This window comes from Cydia fagiglandana, chromosome 16, assembly GCF_963556715.1.
Source record: "Cydia fagiglandana chromosome 16, ilCydFagi1.1, whole genome shotgun sequence".
Classification (NCBI taxonomy): domain Eukaryota; kingdom Metazoa; phylum Arthropoda; class Insecta; order Lepidoptera; family Tortricidae; genus Cydia; species Cydia fagiglandana.
The window spans coordinates 10072013-10094496 of record NC_085947.1 but is presented as its reverse complement, the minus strand read 5'-3'; the positions used below and the strand labels follow the sequence as shown (position 1 = coordinate 10094496).

General features: G+C 38.2%; 1 protein-coding gene across 2 annotated transcripts in view; it reads right to left on the bottom strand.

The window, feature by feature from the left end:
* Window positions 1-19206, bottom strand: part of LOC134671930 (synaptic vesicle membrane protein VAT-1 homolog-like) — a 35201-nt gene extending 15995 nt beyond the window's left edge. For both annotated transcript variants that reach the window (XM_063529797.1, XM_063529798.1), the window contains exon 1: window positions 18828-19206. In XM_063529797.1, the coding sequence (XP_063385867.1) occupies window positions 18828-19081 (254 nt within the window). In that variant the 5' untranslated portion in view covers window positions 19082-19206. The remainder of the gene's footprint in view (window positions 1-18827) is intronic.
* Between the last annotated feature and the right edge of the window lie 3278 nt (window positions 19207-22484).

The window sequence follows — 22484 nt, the reverse complement described above, 5'->3', positions numbered from 1 at the left end:
CATGAGGCGCTCGGTTTAACTTTATCGTGCAACGATTTAATAAAACTGGTAATTAACGGAGTGGGGCATGGAATGCGGCAGCCATTTGTTATTATGCCAGAGGCGCAAGCGGCATAAATATACCCACATTTAAATATTTAACGCTGACGTATCAATCAACATCAATATGGAGGCCCTCTACTGCGTCTTACTATTGTTATGCAGTGTAATAAGTCTACATATACATCATCTTCATGTACACCAGTAGGTCAGTTGGTTTGTTACTCATTTTTGATGAGTAAACTTGTTAGATTTCGTCGGAGAGAAGAGACGATTGAGATTCGAAGTGCCTGTAGTATCTTATATGATGATTAAATAACCATAATTGAAGAAGAAATAGAAGCAACGGGATGCACAGGAAGTCTAAGATATACTTAGTCGTGAATAAGTTAGTAAGTAGATCAAGCTAAAGATAAGTTTAATGTAGATCGTATTAGGAACTGGAAACAATAGCTGAGAAGTAACATGAATGGCGATTTGTCCGACAAGAGCTAGTCTGTTCAATTTATGAATGGGATGAAGACTCGTCTTTTATTCAAATATAAAATAAGTATAAAGAAACTTATGAAAGTTATAAAACATTTATAGATCCCTTTATTTCTGTGACCGACTGCGCTTGGAGTAAATAAAATCTGTTCCAGTTTTTTTCTGACGCTCTTCAAATTTGATGTGAATATTTGATCGAATGAGCTATAAAGATAATAATATATGCTTAAATATTCAGTAAAAGCAGCGACTGCGTCATAGCCCCAGATTGCGAGTGTTTAGTTTATACGCACGGAGCACGGATCGGAAGCACCGTAGAGGCAAATCGTATAACTGTTTTCAGGGACCTGTTTCAAGTGTATCGCAAACAAATCGGGATTTGATGCAATAGAGAAACTACAATAAGTACTAAAATACTTATTATTTTAAATATAAATGGTTTATTCGCAGCAGTATTTTTTTTTCTTTAGCCTGTTAGGTGTCCCACTGCTGGGCAAAGGCCTCCCCTCTTTCCCGCCACTTGTCTCTGTCTAATGCACACTCCCGCAGTAATATGGTTTCAATTTTTCAATCGCTTTATTAAGCATTTAATAAGTCTAGGTACTTCAGATTTCAGCTTTCATGCAATTTTCAGGCATTGAAATATAATTTTCTATTTTATTGGAGTCTAATTTAAGTTACGACAAGCAGTTAAATTGCTCTCAGAACCTTAACTATCCTTAAAAGATGATTAAATCTTGTTTGGCACCTAAGCCAGTGCGCGAACATAAATTCCTCGTCAATACAATACAACCTTTAGGTGTCGATAGTAGAAGATATAAGTAGATGTGTTAATTAATGAATATGTAACAACAGTCATGCACGTTGTAGATTGTTTGGCGCGGTGCGTGCCGCGCGTTACAAACACAAACCGCGCAGTGGCCGCCGTAATCGATCCGACTTGCGATTGTCCCCTTGCGACATCTAGTCTGTGTCTGTATGACTTATACTTGTCTGCTGAGGTGTGACAACAATCGCACGATCGAGTCGATGGCTCGGAAGAACTCGTATAAAAGAGCTCTTGGATAACTAATAGTTTGTTATGAATAAAAAGTTCACGTTGCACTGGCTACCCAAGATTAAGACTTGCACCGCACTCTAACTAATGAGAATATACGTCCACAGTTCCACACGTCTACTATGTTACGTCTTCAATAACAATGCGTTACTTGTAAGGGTATGCCCGCATACTTGCATGTCTGCATTAACTGTCAATCTTACCATAATTATTAGCATATTTCCTACCTGAATATTAAAATTATAAATTAGCAACCGTTAGGTAGGAGCGGAGTATTTAGTAGGTAGTACTTTACTTTCCTACCTAATCCATAAAAATCTTTCATCCTATAGAACTAGACGTAAACATTTCTTATGACTTATGAGCTGTTAGCTAAATAAGTCATTCATTACCATTGCCCGAGCTAACACTTGCTGTATTGTCATAATCATAATTGCAAACTGCGATTAGTATGTCGAATAATAGTCTCACTCTAACATTTACTAACACAGTCAAGAGTTGTGTTTACGTATACCCGATTAATTTTACTGCCATAAGCCGCTGTTGTTTAAATAATTAGGCCCCGCTTTTTATAAATTTAACGTCGCCTTTTACTGCGAGTGCGAGTCGTAAACCCTAAAACAGCTATTGGAGTTAAATCATTGCACACCTAACTAACTAGGAAGTGCCAGCTAAGCCAAAAATACTCCCTCGCACATAATGCACACACTAGTTCTCATTTCTACAATGTAGCGAGTGTACCTAACTCCTTGGTTTTCCCAATCCAATTTGTTTCGCGTGTTTACGATCCAATTGCGATTGGATATCGTATAACGCGGATTTCAGGTTGTTTGGAGCTCTTATTTAGGTACAATCCCCTATTTGTCATTGCTTTAATTACATAGGATTTGGGTCTAAAATCTTGGACACGTACAGTCGTACATACTTAATTACACGCCTTAAAGTTTGGAATTGCAGCGGTCGGAAAATGGAAACTTAGATACAAGATAGGTACCTACCGGTAAGAATCGCTCTAACAAGGTATTTACTTTCCTTTAGAATATATTAGATTGTCGTTTGTTTACACATTTCCTATTTTGTACTTAATATTGTTTAATTGCATAAAGTGAATATCAATGCAGCGTAGGGGCCATAATGCACACGCTCCCCTCGGGCTTGGAACACGCAGCCGACCGCCCCACAATAGTCAACATTAATGCATTAAAGCTTCGTAATTCCGAATAATTACGGCGACATCGGAGTCGCATGGCCGTGCCATACTAGTTCAGCTCCCTGTTCGCGCCCGCATGCTTTTTATTGGGTGAATTGGACGCGGGCACTATCGTTTTATAATCAAAAAAGCTTTGTACCATATCCACGATTCCTGGGACCCACATTGCTCCGGAATGTTAAGCCGAGATAATCTGTCGAGTCTCGTATCGAATTTTACACACGCTACCTGACCGCTTACTCGTATTCAACACACTTGAATGGCTTCCTTTAACAACAATAGTCGGTAATGCGCACCTTATACGCAGGTAGGAGACTTTTTGTTATTAATCCGTAAAATTACTGACGCATTGTCACAAAAGTTTTAATCTGTGTTTACGATGCACGGATTCAAAATTCCTGAATTGTATCACGGCATCGGCATTATACATTAGGTAAGCTTCAATTTTTGGGCACTCGTGGTAAGCGGTTGTTGCTAGTTGCGTGTCAACAAGAGTTAAACTTGTGTCAAGGCCCCAACCCCCGGTCGTCGACTGTTCCAATTCCCCGAGCCCCTGTGCGAATTACCATGAGACTTGTGCCAACAACCATGCCCTCTTTCGCCTATCTTAATTACCCGCTATTTCCATATCATTTTAGATAAAATTAACCCGATTAACGCCAGTTTAAGGTTTTATGCTACTGCCACCTAAATTTCGTTTGCTTAGGTACACCCTTTATAAGTATTACGAAATAAAGTCAAACCGCTGGCTTCATTGTTTTGAAAAACAATGATGTGGCAAGTTCTAAGCTACGATACGAGCCATTAAAAGTTCCAACAACCCAGACAACAAGACAGTTCGTCCATAGAACTGCCTCTTCTCTTTATTGCAGTTCAGTGTTCACGTTCAGTGCATCCTGAAGTTTAGTTAAAACAACCTTAAACAATTTAATATCGGATGAGTAATCGCAGGGTGAGTAATTGTAGATTGCATTGGGGTTGAAACGGCGTCGCGGCGTCGCGCCGCCGGTAGGCGAGGCAGACACGATCGACCCAACATGGGGTGATATTTTTAACCTCGACACTAGGTACAGCACAATAGCCTACCTAGGTCCTAGGTCACCTACATAAGTTCCTCAGGGGAAATAATCATTCTTGTAATCTATTATATTATTAAATTGAAATAATACTACCTAGAGGATGTTGAAACTCGCAAAATTAAAGGGATAAAATATTTGAAAAAAACAGTCAGCAAGCCTATTATGGATCGCTTTATCCACATTTATCCACATGATAAAACAACTGTCACTTTTTAACTCTGCGGGATAGAAGGAGACGGACACCGTTTTATCACGCTGTCACGTAGACTAATACGACCATCATATCCGTACAGTCCTATTTAATTGAAGTTAAGAGATAGGACAATTACAAGAAGTTAGTTACTCTAACAAAAGTAACTTGGTTTGAGTAGCATTCAGTCGGTAATTAAATTTGAAGTCGTTTAAGGCTCGCGTAACTTCGAAATTCAATTAAGGCGTCTTTGAATAGTGGATAATTTACGTCAATAACACAATGTTCAGTTAAGTGAATAAGTATGCCACTGCCAACTTATATTATAACAGAAAACAAAATGAAAGCATGAATATTTGTAAGTTGGCAGACTCTTCTAGTGCTTTTCTTGTCGAAATAGTGATTATTCTTCTTTGCGCGCACAGTAAACTGATTGTTACTATTGGTATAAATTTCGTAGCGTTCACGGTGAAGGAATTTGCGCAAATCGGATGTCGAGCGTCACGTTCCATTGCGCTTCGGCGAAATCCTTACAGCCAGCAGTAGCGCCCGCGCGATATTGCATCTCCAACTTTACTACTTTCATTTTCAATACGAGCATTCCAGTCGACAGAATCGGGAAGGTTAAAGTAATCGAAAACGTTGAGGTGGACTTTAATTTATTATAAGCCCCATCGTCGCCGGGTTTAAAAAGAAAAAAAAAGGACTAATGTCAAACTAAATCTTTCACTATCATGCATCGTTATTCGAGAAGGCGTAGCATGTTTAGTGCAGAGACGTCATTGTAATGCGCCGTGGGTGCTACATGGAATGGAATGGTAAATAATGAAGGATGTTTGGCTTTAGCTTCATATACTTCAAGTTCTCGGTGGAACATGTTTATCGCAACTTATGCAGCGGTGTTATTGGTAAAGCAAACCAGTAGGTCCTTGAAACTTAATTTGCATGGGATGGAATTAAGCCGCGTAATTAGTGATAATTGGGTCCAATTAGGAGAGTTGATGAATAGGCTTTAAAACTGCCGAAAGATACCTTGCAGAAAAGAAGCTTATACATAATAAGTATTTGCACATTTACGGCAGAGTGTATAGATATACTTTTTTCAGCGTAGTGGCACAGAATACATAAAATGATCTACTTGGCACAGGAATTCTACAGCCTAACAGACCAAATGTTTGAAACATGCTGTTCTTCTCTGACGCATAGCATTTCTCTTCTGTCTATAAAGGGATTGTCAAAATAGGGAGACATTAGGCCGCCCAACGCACCATACATGTAGAAGTCTTAACATAGAATAGTCACTCACATCACATGGCAACGCAATGCGGCAAATCTTTGCTGTGCTTTGTGTATCAGTTATCCACAACGGTTAGAGCGCGAAGTACCTCATAGGCGCTGGAAGTACTGTACTAAGTCTTATAACATGACTGATATGACTATAACTAGTCTCAGCGGCGATAAATAGTTCGCAGCATATTAGCATGAGTACAAATGCACTAAAAGGAAATTCCTCACTCAAGTACGTACTTTCTGATTCATTTGTATTCCGGTTCGACGTGTTGCCGAGTTAACGCACATGGTTATGCGTCTATTACGGCCACAGGAAGCTGACTTTGCTCGTTCCCTCATAATACCAATATGAACAGGCTGAATCAATGTTAGCTATACACGTAACGCAATATACGATCTAACTCTATTTTGTTATTTACCAGCCTTGCCGCAGAATAATGCGTAATTCCAATACTATATAGTCATAAGTACGTGTCTTATTAATTGCTTGAATATGACTTATGGTGAATAATAAATACAATACGCACAGTCCGTTCATATCCTTCCCGTGTCATAGATAGTTAAATGTTTTTTTCATATAATAATGTATTTCTCTCATCAAAGTATTTTTATGTTAAAAGGTATTCTTTATTTACCTAATACAAAGCCTACTTAATAGTTTAATAATTAGGTATTGACGATTGATAGCGATGTTCTAGTTGTTAACAATTGGCGTGCAATGCAATGATGTCCATCAAAGAACTGCCATTACTATGTAATTTTAATCATAAGTATGGAATGTAAAGTATGGAAATCCTCGCGTGAATAATGAAACTGTGTCAGTGTGTCAAACAACTAGCGTGACTGGACTTTATGGACCGCATTTTTACTAAAACAGTCTAGCCGCAATTAATTAACCTTGTCCAAAAATAAACTAGAGCCATCATGTCAGCACGTACCCCAGACCTAAATTTAGCTTTGCAAGTTAAGAACAACATTAAGGGCTTTTTCTTCCTTTTTAAAACTGACATGTTGCCAGGGGTTAAATCATTTCCGCGGCTTCATTTTTCCAAAACCGCAAACGCAAGTAGCATCCTTAAGGAGTACCTACCCGTATGCTTATTTTTCTAATTCAGTCACCAATTTAGGGATGAGCAAGCACCTGCTTTTTAGAAGCGACTTAATATCCGGTTAGCGGTTTGGGATAGCAGAGTGAATACAAACAATGTATCGCGTGTGACCGCGGCGTGACAACTCTATCGGCTTCCGATCTCTACACTCGTCGAACTGTGACTAGGGCTGACGGATTCCACCTATGGTGAGGTAGGAAATGAGCAGCATCAGCATTGCTCGCAATGCTCACATACCTATTTTTGATCCACATAACGTGTCGTTTATGCATCCACGCTCTGAGTGTTCATTGGGAAGCGAGCCTTCATTGACAAAATCAGCATACCTAGTGCCTAAATCATTCCGAATAAAAAATTTGGTCGAGTCGACCAAAAATGACTAGCAAACATGGACGTGGAGTCCTAGTAACTTTAACCACCGAACGAACTATAGCTACTTAATTATTTTTGATGGATTAAAATTTTAGGGCGAGCTTTCGGCTGCAAGCAACCTACATAAGTGATTATTGATTTCGATAACATTGTACAATTTTAAATGTTACGATTTCTTTGTCAGCTGAGGCTGCAGGAAGTCGTCACAGTTTGTAGTTAGTTGTCAGATCATAAATAACATAATGGACGTACATTTCGTTATCTACCATAATTGTCTTTACATACTCGCGCGTATTACTCCCGCACCGGTATGCACGTCAGGCTCCGAGTAGCCATGTTATGCGCAACACGTGCTACTTCTGTGTGGCACTTAAACACATGCTTAAAGGTAAAAAAAACTTAAACGGAAGTATTCGTGATTTTCGGAATACCAAAATCTATTTTTAGGATGCCTTGAACGGCCTTTTTAGTCGGAACAATCTACGCTTTAAAAATTGAGTGAAGTGGGAAATTTAATTTAAATATCATGCGTGTCCATTCCTATAGTTCGTTTTTTTTAGCATTAGAAAGAACTCCACAGAAGTAAGCGTACAGTTTTTATCAGGCTCTTTTATTGTTAATAATTATTGAATTATCTAATGTAGCACGGTCAATACATATAATTTACTTCAAATTATTACCGCTAAAAGTGCCGGATTTGGAACCACAAGCTTACTTCTGCGAAGTTCTTTCTAATGCTAAAAAAACGAACTATACGCTCTCAATAATGAATTTTAACGTCAAACTGCCAAGCTTCGCGACATAACTATAATTAAAACGACAATAACCATGTTTAAGACATTAACTAAAGTAGTTAAAAAAGCGATTATTTCAAAAGACACAAGTTCAAAAGTTGGAAACTGGCTGTCTGAGCGAGTAAGCCCGTCGGGCGTCGGGACACGATGCGGCTGAAAGTTTGCACGAATTGTCTGCTAATTTCAGCAAAGGGATCAACAATCTGTCAACGCTTCAAGTGTACACTTTACATCGAGATTTGATGTCGTTTCATTACTGACAATGCGTCGAAAACTTTAGGGACCATTAAAACGCATGTCAAGATTGCATGTGAAGTCCGATGCCAAATTCTATTTCTTGGACAATAAGACCATTTTAACCCTCTTGCTCTTGGTAACTATATTAACACATCTAGTTACCAAGAGCAAGACGCATACGACGACAATGGCATTAATTGTTGGTGGCTTGGCACCAAAGCAAGTAATTGACGGAGGAATGTACATTTGCAAGCTCATTGTTAATTAGTCACCCCACATAGCAACCGTCGTTGTAGGTACTACAAATATTCGTCGCAGTCATCCGCGTTAATTGTCCAGCCAGGAAGTGACCAGCGGGTACGGCTTGACTGACATGAGGAGACGTATCAGGGTCTAAATCAGACATTTTGGTTATGTAAACTGGCTACGATTACATTTCTGTGAAGGTCCAAAATCCTACGTCTAACCTACTAGCCTATAAAAGAGAGAGTTCTCAATTAGTCTGCTTCTTAAACGGGGAAGAAGAAATGAAATTAACCCATTTTAACAGTTGCGTTTGAAATGCGATCGAACGATAGCGTCTAGGAATAAGTGTTTAGGCATTTCTTAAAGTTGCAGGTGTAGATATTTGCTCACAAATAACATAATTCCCGGACAGTAGGTATCAGTGGCGGCGCGTCCATAAAAGCCGATTCCCACTGGCTTGCCTGTTTTTGGACGTTTGAGCAGAGATGTAAAAGAAATATGTAAGCCAAATTAGCCCCGGCTTGCCTATGGATATGTTTGACGCGCCGCCACTGGTAGGTATATAAAGTGCCACAGCTACATGTCTAATGTACCTAGTAGTTATGTTCGAAACAGTCTTGCTGTAGGTAACCAATATTACAAATTTAGAACATCGGATGTCTACAATTACCATCACATTCATGTTTCCCCCTATGCTTACTCTAATTCCGTAGCCACGCGTGCTCTCAAACCGTCTAATAGCAACGCTATAAACAGACAAGAATTCGATTGATGAACCACCAATTAACGCTCTTAGGAGCCCGACTTACACAATAACTGATAATAACTTGACTTTGACTCAGAAGGGCTTCAATGAATCGGAATTCGGAAGTTACAACTTCGTCTGATTTCAGGTTCAAAGTTTGTTAAGTTACCTCAGGTGTTCTCAGGTATAAAGTCTTGAATGAGTAAAGGGGTTATTATCCTTTGACACTTTCTGCTATCTAAGACGAACAAGGATATAACATACACCTTTCTCTGTTCTAAAAAGGATTAGACGTAATAGAATTTAGGCAAAAACTAGTTTCGCAACTTCGCAAGCGGTTCATAAGTAGGTAGTCCACTTATAGATTAATACTGTATTTCATTACAACTTCATTTTATTAACGGATGCCCATTGATGACGAGACGTTTAATGTGAATAGGTTGGTAAAGTAGAAATGCACGATAAAATCGCAAAGCAATGGAAACGAATGGGTGCCGATTGCCTCCTTCCATCAGCTAACGAAGTCCGACGGGCCACAACGACCGACATTTATTTAACACCCCTGCTGTTGGCTAGTGAAGAGTAATTCGCTACTATAAGTTCAAATAAATTTTATTTATTTTAGGCTTACGCAAGAAGAACTTAGATGAGTTTTTTAGGACAAACAAAACGTAAATACAAAACAAGCATAATAATGCGCAAAAAAAGAATTAAAAATGAAACAGTAGCATCCCCCTGGATATGAAACTTATGAATAAATTACCCCCTTCTGCGGCACTCGAGTAAAGGCAGCTTGTCTTTACAACTTTTTGACGGTTGGTGCGTGGGTCAGCAAAAAAACATCGTTCTGCTTTACTTTCAAAACAATTTATTTGTTTTTGTCTGAATCGATAAACAAAACAAACATAGATAAAATATTATCTTCCCTTAGGAAACAAAAAGAAAGGTCTTCAGATAAGAAATTGTCATGGAATGGGCATTTAAGTTATTAGGTATTTGGGCAATGTCTAAATATGATAAAAAATTGTTTGTAAGAGATTCCAAACTACAAGGTTACTAAGATAAGGCAGTAATTTTTTAAACATTTTCTATTTACGACCAATTGGGATTTGGGTCCAAACAAAATCGAACGAACGTCGCAGTAGACCTCGTCGATGTGGAGGAACGAGATTCTCCTCGAATAAAATCATAATGTAATCGAATCTTAATTTTCAAATCACAATAATGTTCTCTGTAATCTTTCAAAGCGGAACGTAACAAAGACAGACCTACATATAATACGATTATGCTAATGTGTAGCACGCCCTTACTAACATGTGTATGAATGCGGGCGCAAAAAAATGACTCTCAGAATACTGGCAACGAACCCGATGCCGTCACTGGGTAATAAACGGAATATCATTAGGTACAGCGTCCCAAATGTTGTGTTGTAGCAAAAAAATGCCGAGCGCTAGGGCGAGTTAAAGGCAAAGGGAGCCCTTACTACCTATGTAACTAAATATAGATCTGCGAGTCGGCTCCGTACCGGAATTTATACTCTAAACACGTCTTGCGTTCCCGAGGCCCAATCCTACACGACTAGCGGATTAATACAGGCAGAGCCACCTACTTGCTCAATTAATTTAAGTTTGCGCGTTCGCGGGACGGCGGTTGATGCCCGCAGGAATGTTTCTCACGACGAGTGGTCCTGCTTTTGCACAATGGGAATTCACCTAGCAAAACACTAGTTACTTATTCGTTTTTATAATTACACAAAATGGCGCTGATGAACATTCTTGTGGCATAATTTCTTAATTAAGTTACTTTAAAAAAAAACATTGAACACATACCTACATTTTAGTTCTTTATAAATGAAATTGTCAATGACTGCCTTTTTACCTTAGAGAGAACGAATGCAACGACGCTATTTAATAAGGAAATATAAAAATTATATTTCCAGTTTTCTCCGTCTCTTAGTGCTTTTAATGGTACTACGGTCAAGCTGTATAGGATTAAAGATAGAAAATACGTATAAGTAAATAGGCAGGTGCCTGCCTTCTTCGTAAAAATGAATTTGATGATACCCACAACTAAGCTAGGTAAAGGCATACGACTGACTCGGATTTTTATAACTATGTATCAGCCAAGTATTTACAAAAATCATTCAATAGCCAATGTTATCGAACAAAGCCAACCTGTTTTATTATAAATTATAACAGTACCTACTTTCGGATTATACCTATACGCAATAAAAATATATCAGTAAGTATAGAAGTCTACTTTTTTGTATGTTATTTATAGGAGCTAAGCCAAATTTAATATGAATGAATATGGTAGCAAAACACTTCTGATCTTGCAGGATAATCCTAATTTATTTTATAATGCAAACAAAATAATGAAAATAATAAAAAAGAACCAAATAGGTATCTAGTTATTTTTAGTATTCCGAGGTACAGTAAATATATAAACTCTTAGTATAAAATGAATAATGAACGCGTTACTGTTATTGAGTAAGATACGACATAGTCAGCGTTACATTCAACAAGTAGTTGGTAATGTCAGCCGTTACTCACGTCGGTCTAAGAATCGGTCCGATAATCGAAAGCCATCGCGTGGAGAAAGATTGTGCTCGATTGTATCAGATATGAATTATTAACATAAGAATAGAAAGATGCCGCTAGTCGAGAGAAGAAAAAATATCAACACAATGTGCTTCTATTCATTTATCGGAGAGCTTGGTTAATGGGCGCTATAAAAAATAAGCATTGGCGTCGAAAGACGTAGGGCCCGCGGAGATTGGTCGGCTTGAGGAAGTGAGGTTTGAGGTGAGGGCAGGGGACGCGCCGTATTGATCCGGCGCGCCGCCCGCACCCCGCAGACTACGGGAGCTGAACCCCTCGCCCCCGGGTGCGACGAACACCCCCTATGCCGACCACCCTGCCACGACGCAACCACACCCCTTTTCCATGCAGTACCCAGTCACGGGATTTTCCAATTCATTTTGCCCGGCAACCGCGAAAATCCACCTACTATAAATACACAATGAAGACTGGAAGGCACATTACGTTTAAACGATGCATAAAAGAAGTTAAATTCCATAAAAGTGCGACGAGATCGAGATTGATTTTAGATTCACATCTAAATAAGGGCACACGCACGACACAACGAAGGTTCCGAGAAATTCCGGTCGGATATTTTGGAGATTTGTTACCTGTCATGCGTGTTTTATTTGTCAAAAAAGATAAAAGAATCCGGCTTGTTTACTGCCATATAGAGCGGCGAGTTGATTCGATTATGGGCACAATAAGCGAAGGAGCATTTTCGTAAGTTCAATGACTTGGCAGACTCACAATGTAGCCGCGGGCGGCGGCAGGCCTCGACCCGGCTGCAGCATCTGCTGCGATGAAGGATTTTATAGGCAGGCATATGTTCAGTCTGACTCCCAATCGAGCTTCCGCCTGACTTGGAGTTATGGAAAATAGGACCATCACTCCGCCACAACCTTCTCAAATCTATAACACATGATGTATTCTCCTTATGCCTGAGATTAGATGCATTCTGGTAAAATGCCATTGGCCATTTCTATCAGAAATCGACTCTCTCTGTTATTCTAAAGAAACTTTATATTAAAATCTGCAGCACATGCTTAATCAAGTTTCCGGGCGAGTAAGTTAAAATTGGTGAAATTAGACCTAACGACTGATTTTAGACTGCATTTATGGCGTTATTCATAAGCGTTTGTTAAATCTAACAAACCGCTGATAATCGATTGTCCTTATCCGTCGTTTATAAATTATAATATATCTGTTTGTTAGAAAAGTTTTGTAAGTACTAAGTTTTATAAATAAGAGTACGTAAATAGTTACCTACTTAGTTGTTTTCAAGCGAAATAAATAAATAATATTATACTTAGTTAGTAATACATACTTAACTATGCTTGAAAATTAATAATAATATAAGCAATACCTACTGCATTTACATAAAAATTGCTGGGCTAAATCATTCACAAAAAGACGGATATGACGAAGCTATTGAAGCTAAGGATGAGTGTGGCATCCTAAAGAGCTAAAGGTTATATATCTATAGCCTGTCTCTAGTTAGGTGATCTACCTCTCGCCGGTTGCCGTGACTATCGATCGTTGTTAGAGCTGACTAATCGATGACTTATCGCACACGCAATTAAATGTAAAGCGATAACAAAGCTGAGCGCCATAGTTATTTGCACAATAAATAATAAACTTCAAAATTAAATTAGGCACAGATCGCGCTCACTTTTATTGTTATAGTACTTATCTTACACAGAATCTGTGTAGGTTCATCTGATCAACCTAGCGCCAAACTAAGAATAGCTTGTTGTTGTACTTATAGTACATATTTACTTTTTTTAATGTCAGATCCATATTTATTTTAATTGGCAGTTTAATTATTTGTTTTCAAATGGTACATGATGAGTCAATTACGATACTACCGTGAATGAGTCAGCTCATGTGCGTAAGGAGTACCATGAGAAATAAGAACTAAGCCAGAATAAAGACTATGACACATCGCCTATGTCCCGCAAACATTTAGTTCATTCAATTGTTTTAACAGACAGATGCATTTCCTACAAGTAGGACATTTCACAATAAAAATAAAACGTTCACACCGTTTTTAACGAGTTTGACTGTAAACATAAGCTGCCCATCAAACTGAACATGATTGATTGAAAGATGGATAGGCGGTTGCATCTTGACACAACGGGATAACGTGTTATTATAGAATAAAAATGATTACACAGCAGACCTTTTTTTTTATTCATACAATAAATCAAAATTAAGGTTTACATTACTTCCCATATGCTACATAGTGACGCTAATAAATTTTACAGATTTTCAAGTTTACGCAACACGAACGCCTTAATACCTACAGAGTGTAGGTAGAATATAGAAGCAATTGTAAATGTGCAATCTCGGGAGCGAGTCCACCTACACAGTGGTTGCAGAGCTTGCAGTCAGGTAGGATGGCGAGTTATTCCAATCGAGTTAGTTCAAGAACATAGCTTTCTAGTGACTCATAGGAAGAGAGCTATCTCGGCCAGACGCTCTCAATAAGGAAGAGGGTAATAAACAAATTCATCTCTCCCATCTTATGTGGCTTCAAAGCCCATTAAAATGCACAATACTGCACTTTATACCATAGAGCGTCGCATCACGAGGGGCAAACGCTATTTTTAGTCCTTAAATTGATACGCCAACAAAGGAAAGGATGTAAGCAATTAACGAGCACTTTCGCCACAAAAAGAAGACCAATTACGTCATGAGATAGACATCTCTAATTAAGTTTGACAAAAGATTTTAAACGTAATTTAATGTTACAGTTTAAGTATACTAATATAAATCGACGGGTACATTTTAATGTTACATCAATGATTAGTATACAAACTATCCGTCAGACGACCAAAAAAGAGGCTTTACATACCGTTCCGTGTTCTAAGAAGTGTATATATGATGTAGAGCAGATGCCCGCTACACAACAAAAAAGTCTACGATCGTATTTCCCATCCCTCACTACTTATCTCCACATATAATTAAGCACTCTCGGAATCAAAAAGAAAGCCACTCACGAAAGGCGTGAGTACGTCAATTGTTGTTGGAAGACATCTCACACTGACACCGACTTGACCTAATTGAATATAATGGTATGTTATTTATTGGTCAGAACCCTTTGAGAAGTCTTACTAAACCATCAGTTGATCGGCGCGCAGACAACGCTGCACCGACGCACCATGTATCGTCGGAGAGATTTTATTTTATAACGGTCACAAGTCATTAATTTAATGGCACCGGCAAACAAGGCACCCTTGTTCTGCAGCCGGGGCCGATTGATCGAAAAGGAAACAAATACATGAGGGGACTACTTGACATTTTATGAGTTTGTTTTTATCACAAATTGTTAAGTTTAGCTTAGGTAGCCGTTAAAACAACCCATGTGCACATGAATCATCTCACACAGACGCCCGTTGCGATTCCTTCCACGACTGTAATGAGAAGCTTAATTAAGTGAGACATAACCCAGATCCCTCTCAGTACAGGATTTATTTTTCTTATCAAAAACAAAGCTTGAACTGAAATCTGCAACACACATCGTGTTGACAAGCGAATGCTATTTAGATGGTAATGAATCACATCGATCTCACAATACGGTTGTAAAAAGTTATTGCAAGGAAAGTTGTATTACTTACTTACGGCCTAGTCTCGTCTCGTCGTAAAGTCATGGCCACCATAGCGGCGCCGCGTGACTTGAGGCTAGACAGGTATTATTTAAAACATTCGACGGCGTTACATTACATTATAATGACTATTTAATTGTGGGTCAACAAACTCCGAGATAATAATCTAGTTAAGCTGTTTGGTGAGTATTTGTAGCAGAGCACTTCGTTAACCTTGACTTGAGCGCGTTCAGGTTTTTTATTTAATTTTTAGAGCCATCGTTCATCAACTTTCAAAATAACGACAATACGTAATGGTGGATGTGTTTGCCCTAAAAAAGTTTCCCATAATATTTTAACACTTTAAGTACTGAAATTCCGACATAATCACATTGTTTTATTCATAATGTAGTAAAATAAGTGCATTAAATAAAAGTCAATAAATGACCGTAGTTCTGTAGAAAGCGACCAACTTTTTATTTTTGTCAAAGTGACTTACATCCTAACTCGGTAGCTTTGGTCGCTTTCTGCATTGATAAAAAAATTGAGTTGGTCGTTTTCTGCATAACTACGGTCAAATGTTAGGCATATTTTCTTGTCGGCCTAAGTACGCCGGTACGCTCGCACCGTGTGGGCGGAACTCACACGTTTTTGCGGTGCAGTCTAGACTCAGAACTGGTATCTCGTAGGGTACCGGTCGCATCGACCGGTACCAATAGCGAGGCAACCGTGGCCAGGCCGTTCATAATTCGCGGCAGCTGGCGGTTGTCGTGGTCATTTCCATAGTAAGCGAGCGATAAGCGGCTAAAATTAGCGCGGCCGGAGGATGCACCTCCTTGCACTTAGCTTATACACATCGACTAAAGGAGAGAAAGCCAATAAGAATGTATGGAGTCTATACTTCGTTTCTTTCCATTGGATTATAGCATGCTGATGACCCACTGTCGCTTTATCTGATTATGGCCTTTAATATTTCAAATACGATTTCATGATCTTCAAGTTGCTAGTATAAAATGTACTTATTTATTTTATGGAGTTTTATTACGGACAAAACTGCAAATGTAAAACAAATTTACAACCGTATCTTACAATTTTTTTTATACAAAATCCTCGGATAATATATATATTTCTACTGGTTTACTAACGAATGGGCTAAAAACGTTTCCCAAAGTATCACATCCCAAACTATGTTTCCCAAATTATCATTTCCCAAAAAAATGTTTGGCAAAACAACATATCGCAAATTTTCAGTAAGCAATAGTCTTTTTTGGCAAGTTATTGTTTAGCAAATAATTACTTGGACAAGTTTCATTTTACCAAATATTATTTAGTCAAATGTATCATTAAGCATAATTTACATGTCCCAAAATATTGCATGGCATACAATTTACATACCAATAAAGTGGAGGCTGCAGAATTTTATTTGTCTGGTATTTAACTGATCATTACATATACATAGTAAAATGTAACGTCAAAAAAAACATTCTTACTGCCAAAAATATGTAGTAAATGATCACTAAAATTAAAACTCCATTTTAATGTAAAATGACAACCAAATTTGTTACATCTTGCTATTCTATTAAAGCAAATAACACCAAAGTAATCATTGTAACCCAAAAATATTTAAACAACCACCAATATTTAAACCACATTTTAGTTTAAAATGTCATGCAAATTTTTTACATCTCGTTATTCTATTAAATTAATTATTCCACTTCGATGACCTTTTTCTAGTACATAGTATTTCGTTTCTGTAAGGATCGCAGTTCTAACCTAACCTAACCCACTTTTCTAATAGCATTTCGATTCTGTGAGGGTCACAGTTTTAACCTAACCTAACCCACTTTTCTGATAGCGGTTCCGTTTTGTGAGGATCGCAGTTCAAACCTAACCCAACCCACCCAAATTACGTAGAATTTAACGTACCTATATTAACATAACAAAAAGTACAAATTTAAATAGAGATGCCTATTTGTCAAATTTGCGAAGTGACAATTTTGACCAAACATCTTTTTGGAATATAATATTAGACAATAAAAAACGTTTGCTAAATAAGTTTTTGTCCTAATAACATTTGACAAAGTAAAATCATGCCAAATGATAATCTGACCAAATAAATTATATGCGAAGTGTAACTTTGCTAAAGGTTCCTTTGGGAAATGAAACTATTGCGATAAGTTTGTTGGGAAGTGAAATTTGGCGAAATGTATTTGGCCGAAACGAAAGTACACCATTTCTACTGTTTGCTAGTATCAAGTTACAGAACATTTTGTTATCTATTTGCTCAGTTTGAAAGTATGTAGGTACCTACCTACTTAATTAATTTAATTATCAGCAGTCTACCTAAGGAGACAGATTTTAATTATCCTATTTGACCTTGATAAGATGTTACAAGTTGGCTCCCAGACTCCTATGATTCTTGGCTCAGCCAAGTAGGTAGTTACGTGAAGTACGGTTACGGTGTTAGTCATGGTGTCATGTTTAGTTGACTTTGCAAGTTTAAGTATCTATATCAGGTTGTGGTTTAACCAAGCAAGACTATGAGAGTACAAGTAGCTGTTGTTTTCTTCTTAAGTCAGGCACTCAGAGAAGTATAACACAAAGTGAAACACATCATTCATCGTTAAGTAAGAAAATTGCTGAAACAAACACCAGTTAACTTTAACAAGAAAAGTGGCCGATAACTCATGACCGTGTCGTCTCGCAAGTAGCTTCGAGCTTGAGGCGAGTCGTCTGTATTATCTCAAGCACTGGAGCGATAAAAACGAACAAAGAACAATGTCAGTGGGCGCTCAACTCACTTTCGCATGAACTCGCTACGGTGCGGCTTCATATGACAAAATATCATTAAAATTGTAGCCTTCCACGGCCGAGACAACACGCTCCGCTGCACCGATGCATGCGTGAACGCTCCTCGGATTGTACACGATTTACTTACCATAACTATTCACTGAATAAACAATGAGCTATCTAGCGAAATCGATAGAGATCACGACACCTAGGTGAGCAAATGAATAAGAATCGCGATTTTTAATTTATCGGCTCATCATTATCATCAGAAATTGTAATGGATTTTGACAAGCTTTGGAAAGTGGTCTGCCTAATAATAGAGCTTGCGAATAATTATGTCGGGTTTAATGTGTAGTTCCGTCGCGTCGTGAGTCGTTGGAGTGTGAATCCGCTGAAGGGCGCGTCACACAGGTCGACTGCGAATTCGAGAGTGCGCGCAGAATTTTCAATTGGTTGCATCTCGGTGGCGGCAGATGTGAATCAGCAATGTTAATGAGGCAGACGAAACACGGCGCATGCGGGACCCGGCGCGCACCACGCTCAGATTCGCAGCATATTGCTACCTGAGCCAAACCTCCACCCCTGTGCCAGACCACAGAAAACCAGAGCTACTTGCCCCGATGTAATGGGGAGGTTGTTTATTTATCTGTATCTGGTTAAGCGGCAGTTACATGACCGAATGGTTTCCTTGTTTTTTTTTTTCTCAAAATTAACGAAGATTTTATCTCTATATTTTAATAATAGGATTAATTTCCGGGTAGGATTTAACAAAAAAAATCCCTAGCTAACACAATAAGTCGTCCGTTAACAACAACAAAAAAAACAGAATACCCTCTTCTCTTCGTCATTTCTAAAACGTTTCGTGTCTACAAATTTAAAACACATTTAACGTCTTATAAAAACACGTTGCGTTTAAAACGCACAGGAAACCTGTTCGGATTCAACGTTTCGGATATTTCAGCAAAAAGTTTTGAGTGAGTATATGAAATCGGTGACAAATTATGAAAAGGGACTCACCAGGCTTTGACGCGAATGAGGACCTCGCCCTCGCCGACCGTGGGCTCGGGCTTCTTCAGGATCTTGACGGTCTTCAGGCCTCCGAAGCCCGTGAGGACGACGGCGCGCATCTCCTTGGGCGGCGGGGTCTCCTCCTCCTTTTTCTCGGCTTCCTTCTTCTCCGGGGTCTCCTCCGGAGGAGTTTCAGTCGTTCCATTCTCGGTCGGGGTCTTTTCGGGCGCCGCGGCCGCCGGGGTGTCCGTGCTTTCCGTCATTGTGAACTAGTGGGGTGCGTTGAGCGATACGGGGAACGGACGCGGTGCGAATGAGCCCGGGTATCGGAAGCCGGCCGGCGAGACGACGCGTCGCGAACGAATGAGGGGAGGGAGTCGAGCCGACGCGCGCACCTCGGGCGCCGCGGGGCGAGGGTGCCGCGGGCGGCGCGGGGGAGGGCGCGGCGAACAGGTGGCCGGTGGAAGCGCGAGAGCCGCCCGGCCGGTTTGTGGCGCTGGCGAGCACCCCCGCCGAACATGTGGGTAGCCCGACATAGCCCATCATGTTGCAAAAATCTCGTCCCTGATAAAACACAAACAGTAGTTTACGGAATAACTTCCATGTAACAATGTCAGCAAATACACAAAGATCTGCTTGTAATTTAATGCAAATTTGTAATAAGTATGTACATAATTAAAACTTTGTTTGAGTCTAATTACAGACCCTGTAATGTAACATAAATAGTAAAAGGAACTTACCACACATTGCTTCGCTCCTGTCTGAAGCATTGATATTCCTTTTAGGTAGGTATGGTTATAAATTAACTTAATCAAAAACAGATTAAATTCCGTATCCTAATACTTACCTAATATCTATATCTATGTCACCATTTAACCTACCACAGAGGAGAACTAAGGCTAGTTCTCTAGTAGGTACTAATAATACCGGATTAAAACTGATCTTATTAGGTAATCATATTAATTAAATATCAAACTTAAAGTGTTCAACCTGAACTAACATGCAGGTATGTGAACTTACCATATAATATCCCCAAAAATTTGGAATATGTTGAATGTGGAAGTGTGCAATTAGGTATGATGGACCTTCTCTTATCTTTTGTCAGAACACTAGATCAAAGCAAAAACTATCAGTGATGACAGTACATACTAAATTTTTAATATAAGTTGCGAGCCCAACAAAAAGCACCCTTCTTCATATTATATGTATAGCACCGGCTCAAGGCCCTGATGTGTTTCCAATCGCTCATCAAACGGCGAGACTTCAAACCAGTATAACTATAACCAGGCTCAGTAATAACTATAGGCGTAATCGGAGATCGTACTTATATTGAAACCTTTTAGGCGGTTCGCGATGAAAATAACAGACAAGGTCTCCCTATTTCCACCTGAACGTGACCTGAACTCTAATAGCCTATTTTTTTCAATTCGAACTCTGGAAAAACTACCCTCAAATTCAGTGCGTGTCCCGGAATATAGACTCAGCAGTGCGTGAAATAAGTGTTTTAATATTGTGTTGCCGGCACGTTGTCAGTTTTCATTCCATATATTAGGAATGAAGGTGAAGACTGAATAGAAAAATAGCTTCATTGGTACTTAGGTTTGAGGAGATATATTTGAAGTCTACCTATTTATAGCATAAGTTAAATACGTGATAAGTATGTTATTTGTATAATGTTACATATGAAGAAATTAATTAAGGATAAATACTATCCATACTAATATACACGGTGTAACATGAGGAAACCGAATAATTTTAACCACGCATTTCTGAGGTCAAAAGAAGTAAAAAAAGTAATATGAGTTTAGGTGAATTTCGCCAAAAAAAATTTTTTTTTGGTTTGTTTTTTTTTCAATTTTTTGAATGTATTTGTACATAAAAAATAAATGTTATTGGTAAACTTGTCACTTAAAATTGATTTTTACATTTTTTTTTCGTAGAATCTACTTTTTGCAAAGTGTTACTTGTCACTTTTTGACATCTATCAATAAGGATATTTAGACTACGTCCCATAGCAGCAACACCACCATCAAAAAGGCCTTTTACACTAAGTAATAATAAAAACTTGTTTTTTTTTTAATTAATAATATCTCTGAAACTAGGCGAATTTCAAAAAAGTTTATAGGACATTTTTGTCTCTAAATATGATCAGGAATACGCTGTTAAAATGACAGCGTTTTACACAAAAATAAAACGCTAATTAAATAACTTACCCTATTCGGAACCTAATAATAATATTGAGAGTGGCAACACTGTTGTCGGTCGTATTGTCCTTTTCTAGCATATACGTCCCTCTCTCTCCCACACTCCCACCACAGCAGTTTGCTTTTTGGCGGTTGTCGCAAAAACAAATCATTGTCTCAAAATTATACATATTTACACCAGGCAGGATTAAAACTTTAGGTTCCGAATAGGGTAAGTTATTTAATTAGCGTTTTATTTTTGTGTAAAACGCTGTCATTAAACAACTGTACCGCTATTCGGAACCTAATAATAATATTGAGACGTGTTTGTTATCGCCTGGTGGTGGGAAGACGCCAAGCCAATGTGATTATACATGTACTTATTAACTATGTATATGTAATATTATTATATTATGAGTGTTTAATTAATTATGCAGTACACCCTTTATTTTAACACCTGTGAGGAGAGAGGTATTTAGTAAAGCATACAATTTGATATTCCATTATATTATGATACTAACTTAACATTTTATATACGTACTTAATGTACTTATAAATGTTCAAAAAGAATAAGTGAGTCACCACAAGGGTGCTATACTTAATTACTTAAATGTATGTGAAAACTAGGTAAAAGAAGATGTGATAAGTCAGTCTACTCTTCAAGGAGCATACACATCTGTTATAAGGAGTAATGTAATTCAAGTATGAAAAGATAAAAATAATAAAGTACTAGAGTAGTTTTTATTATTAGAAGTCGCAATTATTATCAAATTTGATAATAATTATCTATAATAGTAAAGTAAGCAGTTGCAGGAATATAACAAGGACAGGACATTTCTTATTTCCAGAATCCCTCGGGATTAAGTAGACGAATATTTTAATTATTCGTTATATATCACTATCACCACAAACAGAGTTAATAAAATTAGGTACTTATTGAAATGTCATAGGGAATCACTAAATTTATTTAATGACTGTAAGCCATATACTTGGTTATAGGTTATAGTTATAGCTATAAAATGCATTTAACCCTTTTAAACGCTTTACTAACGAGAACGCAAGTCAGTGTACATAAATAAACCTTGCTTAAAAGTGTGAAGGTTACTATGAGAGCTTAAGCCACAACACTCATGTGTTCACTGCGCTGTGGCACTAGTTATGACGCTTTGTGGTGTTTTTGTGTAGAATTGCTACAGAACTTTATCAATAATATTTGCAGAGTCATTCTAATTAAATTCATGTTTAGCTATCATAACCTTAATTTTACTCAAAAATTTGTATATATGTAGTAAGAGTAGTTTCTTAGTGGTTTACTTTATCTGGTGCCTACTGGTAGACATAAGCCTTTATTGGTTCTGACCGCTAAAGTGGCTAATTTTCTGTAAACTATTCATAGACATTGCTTAATTCTGAATATTCAGTTTTCTCTATTCAGTGTGTAAATTATAAGGAATCAGATACTTAATTCGAAACCCTAGCTCAT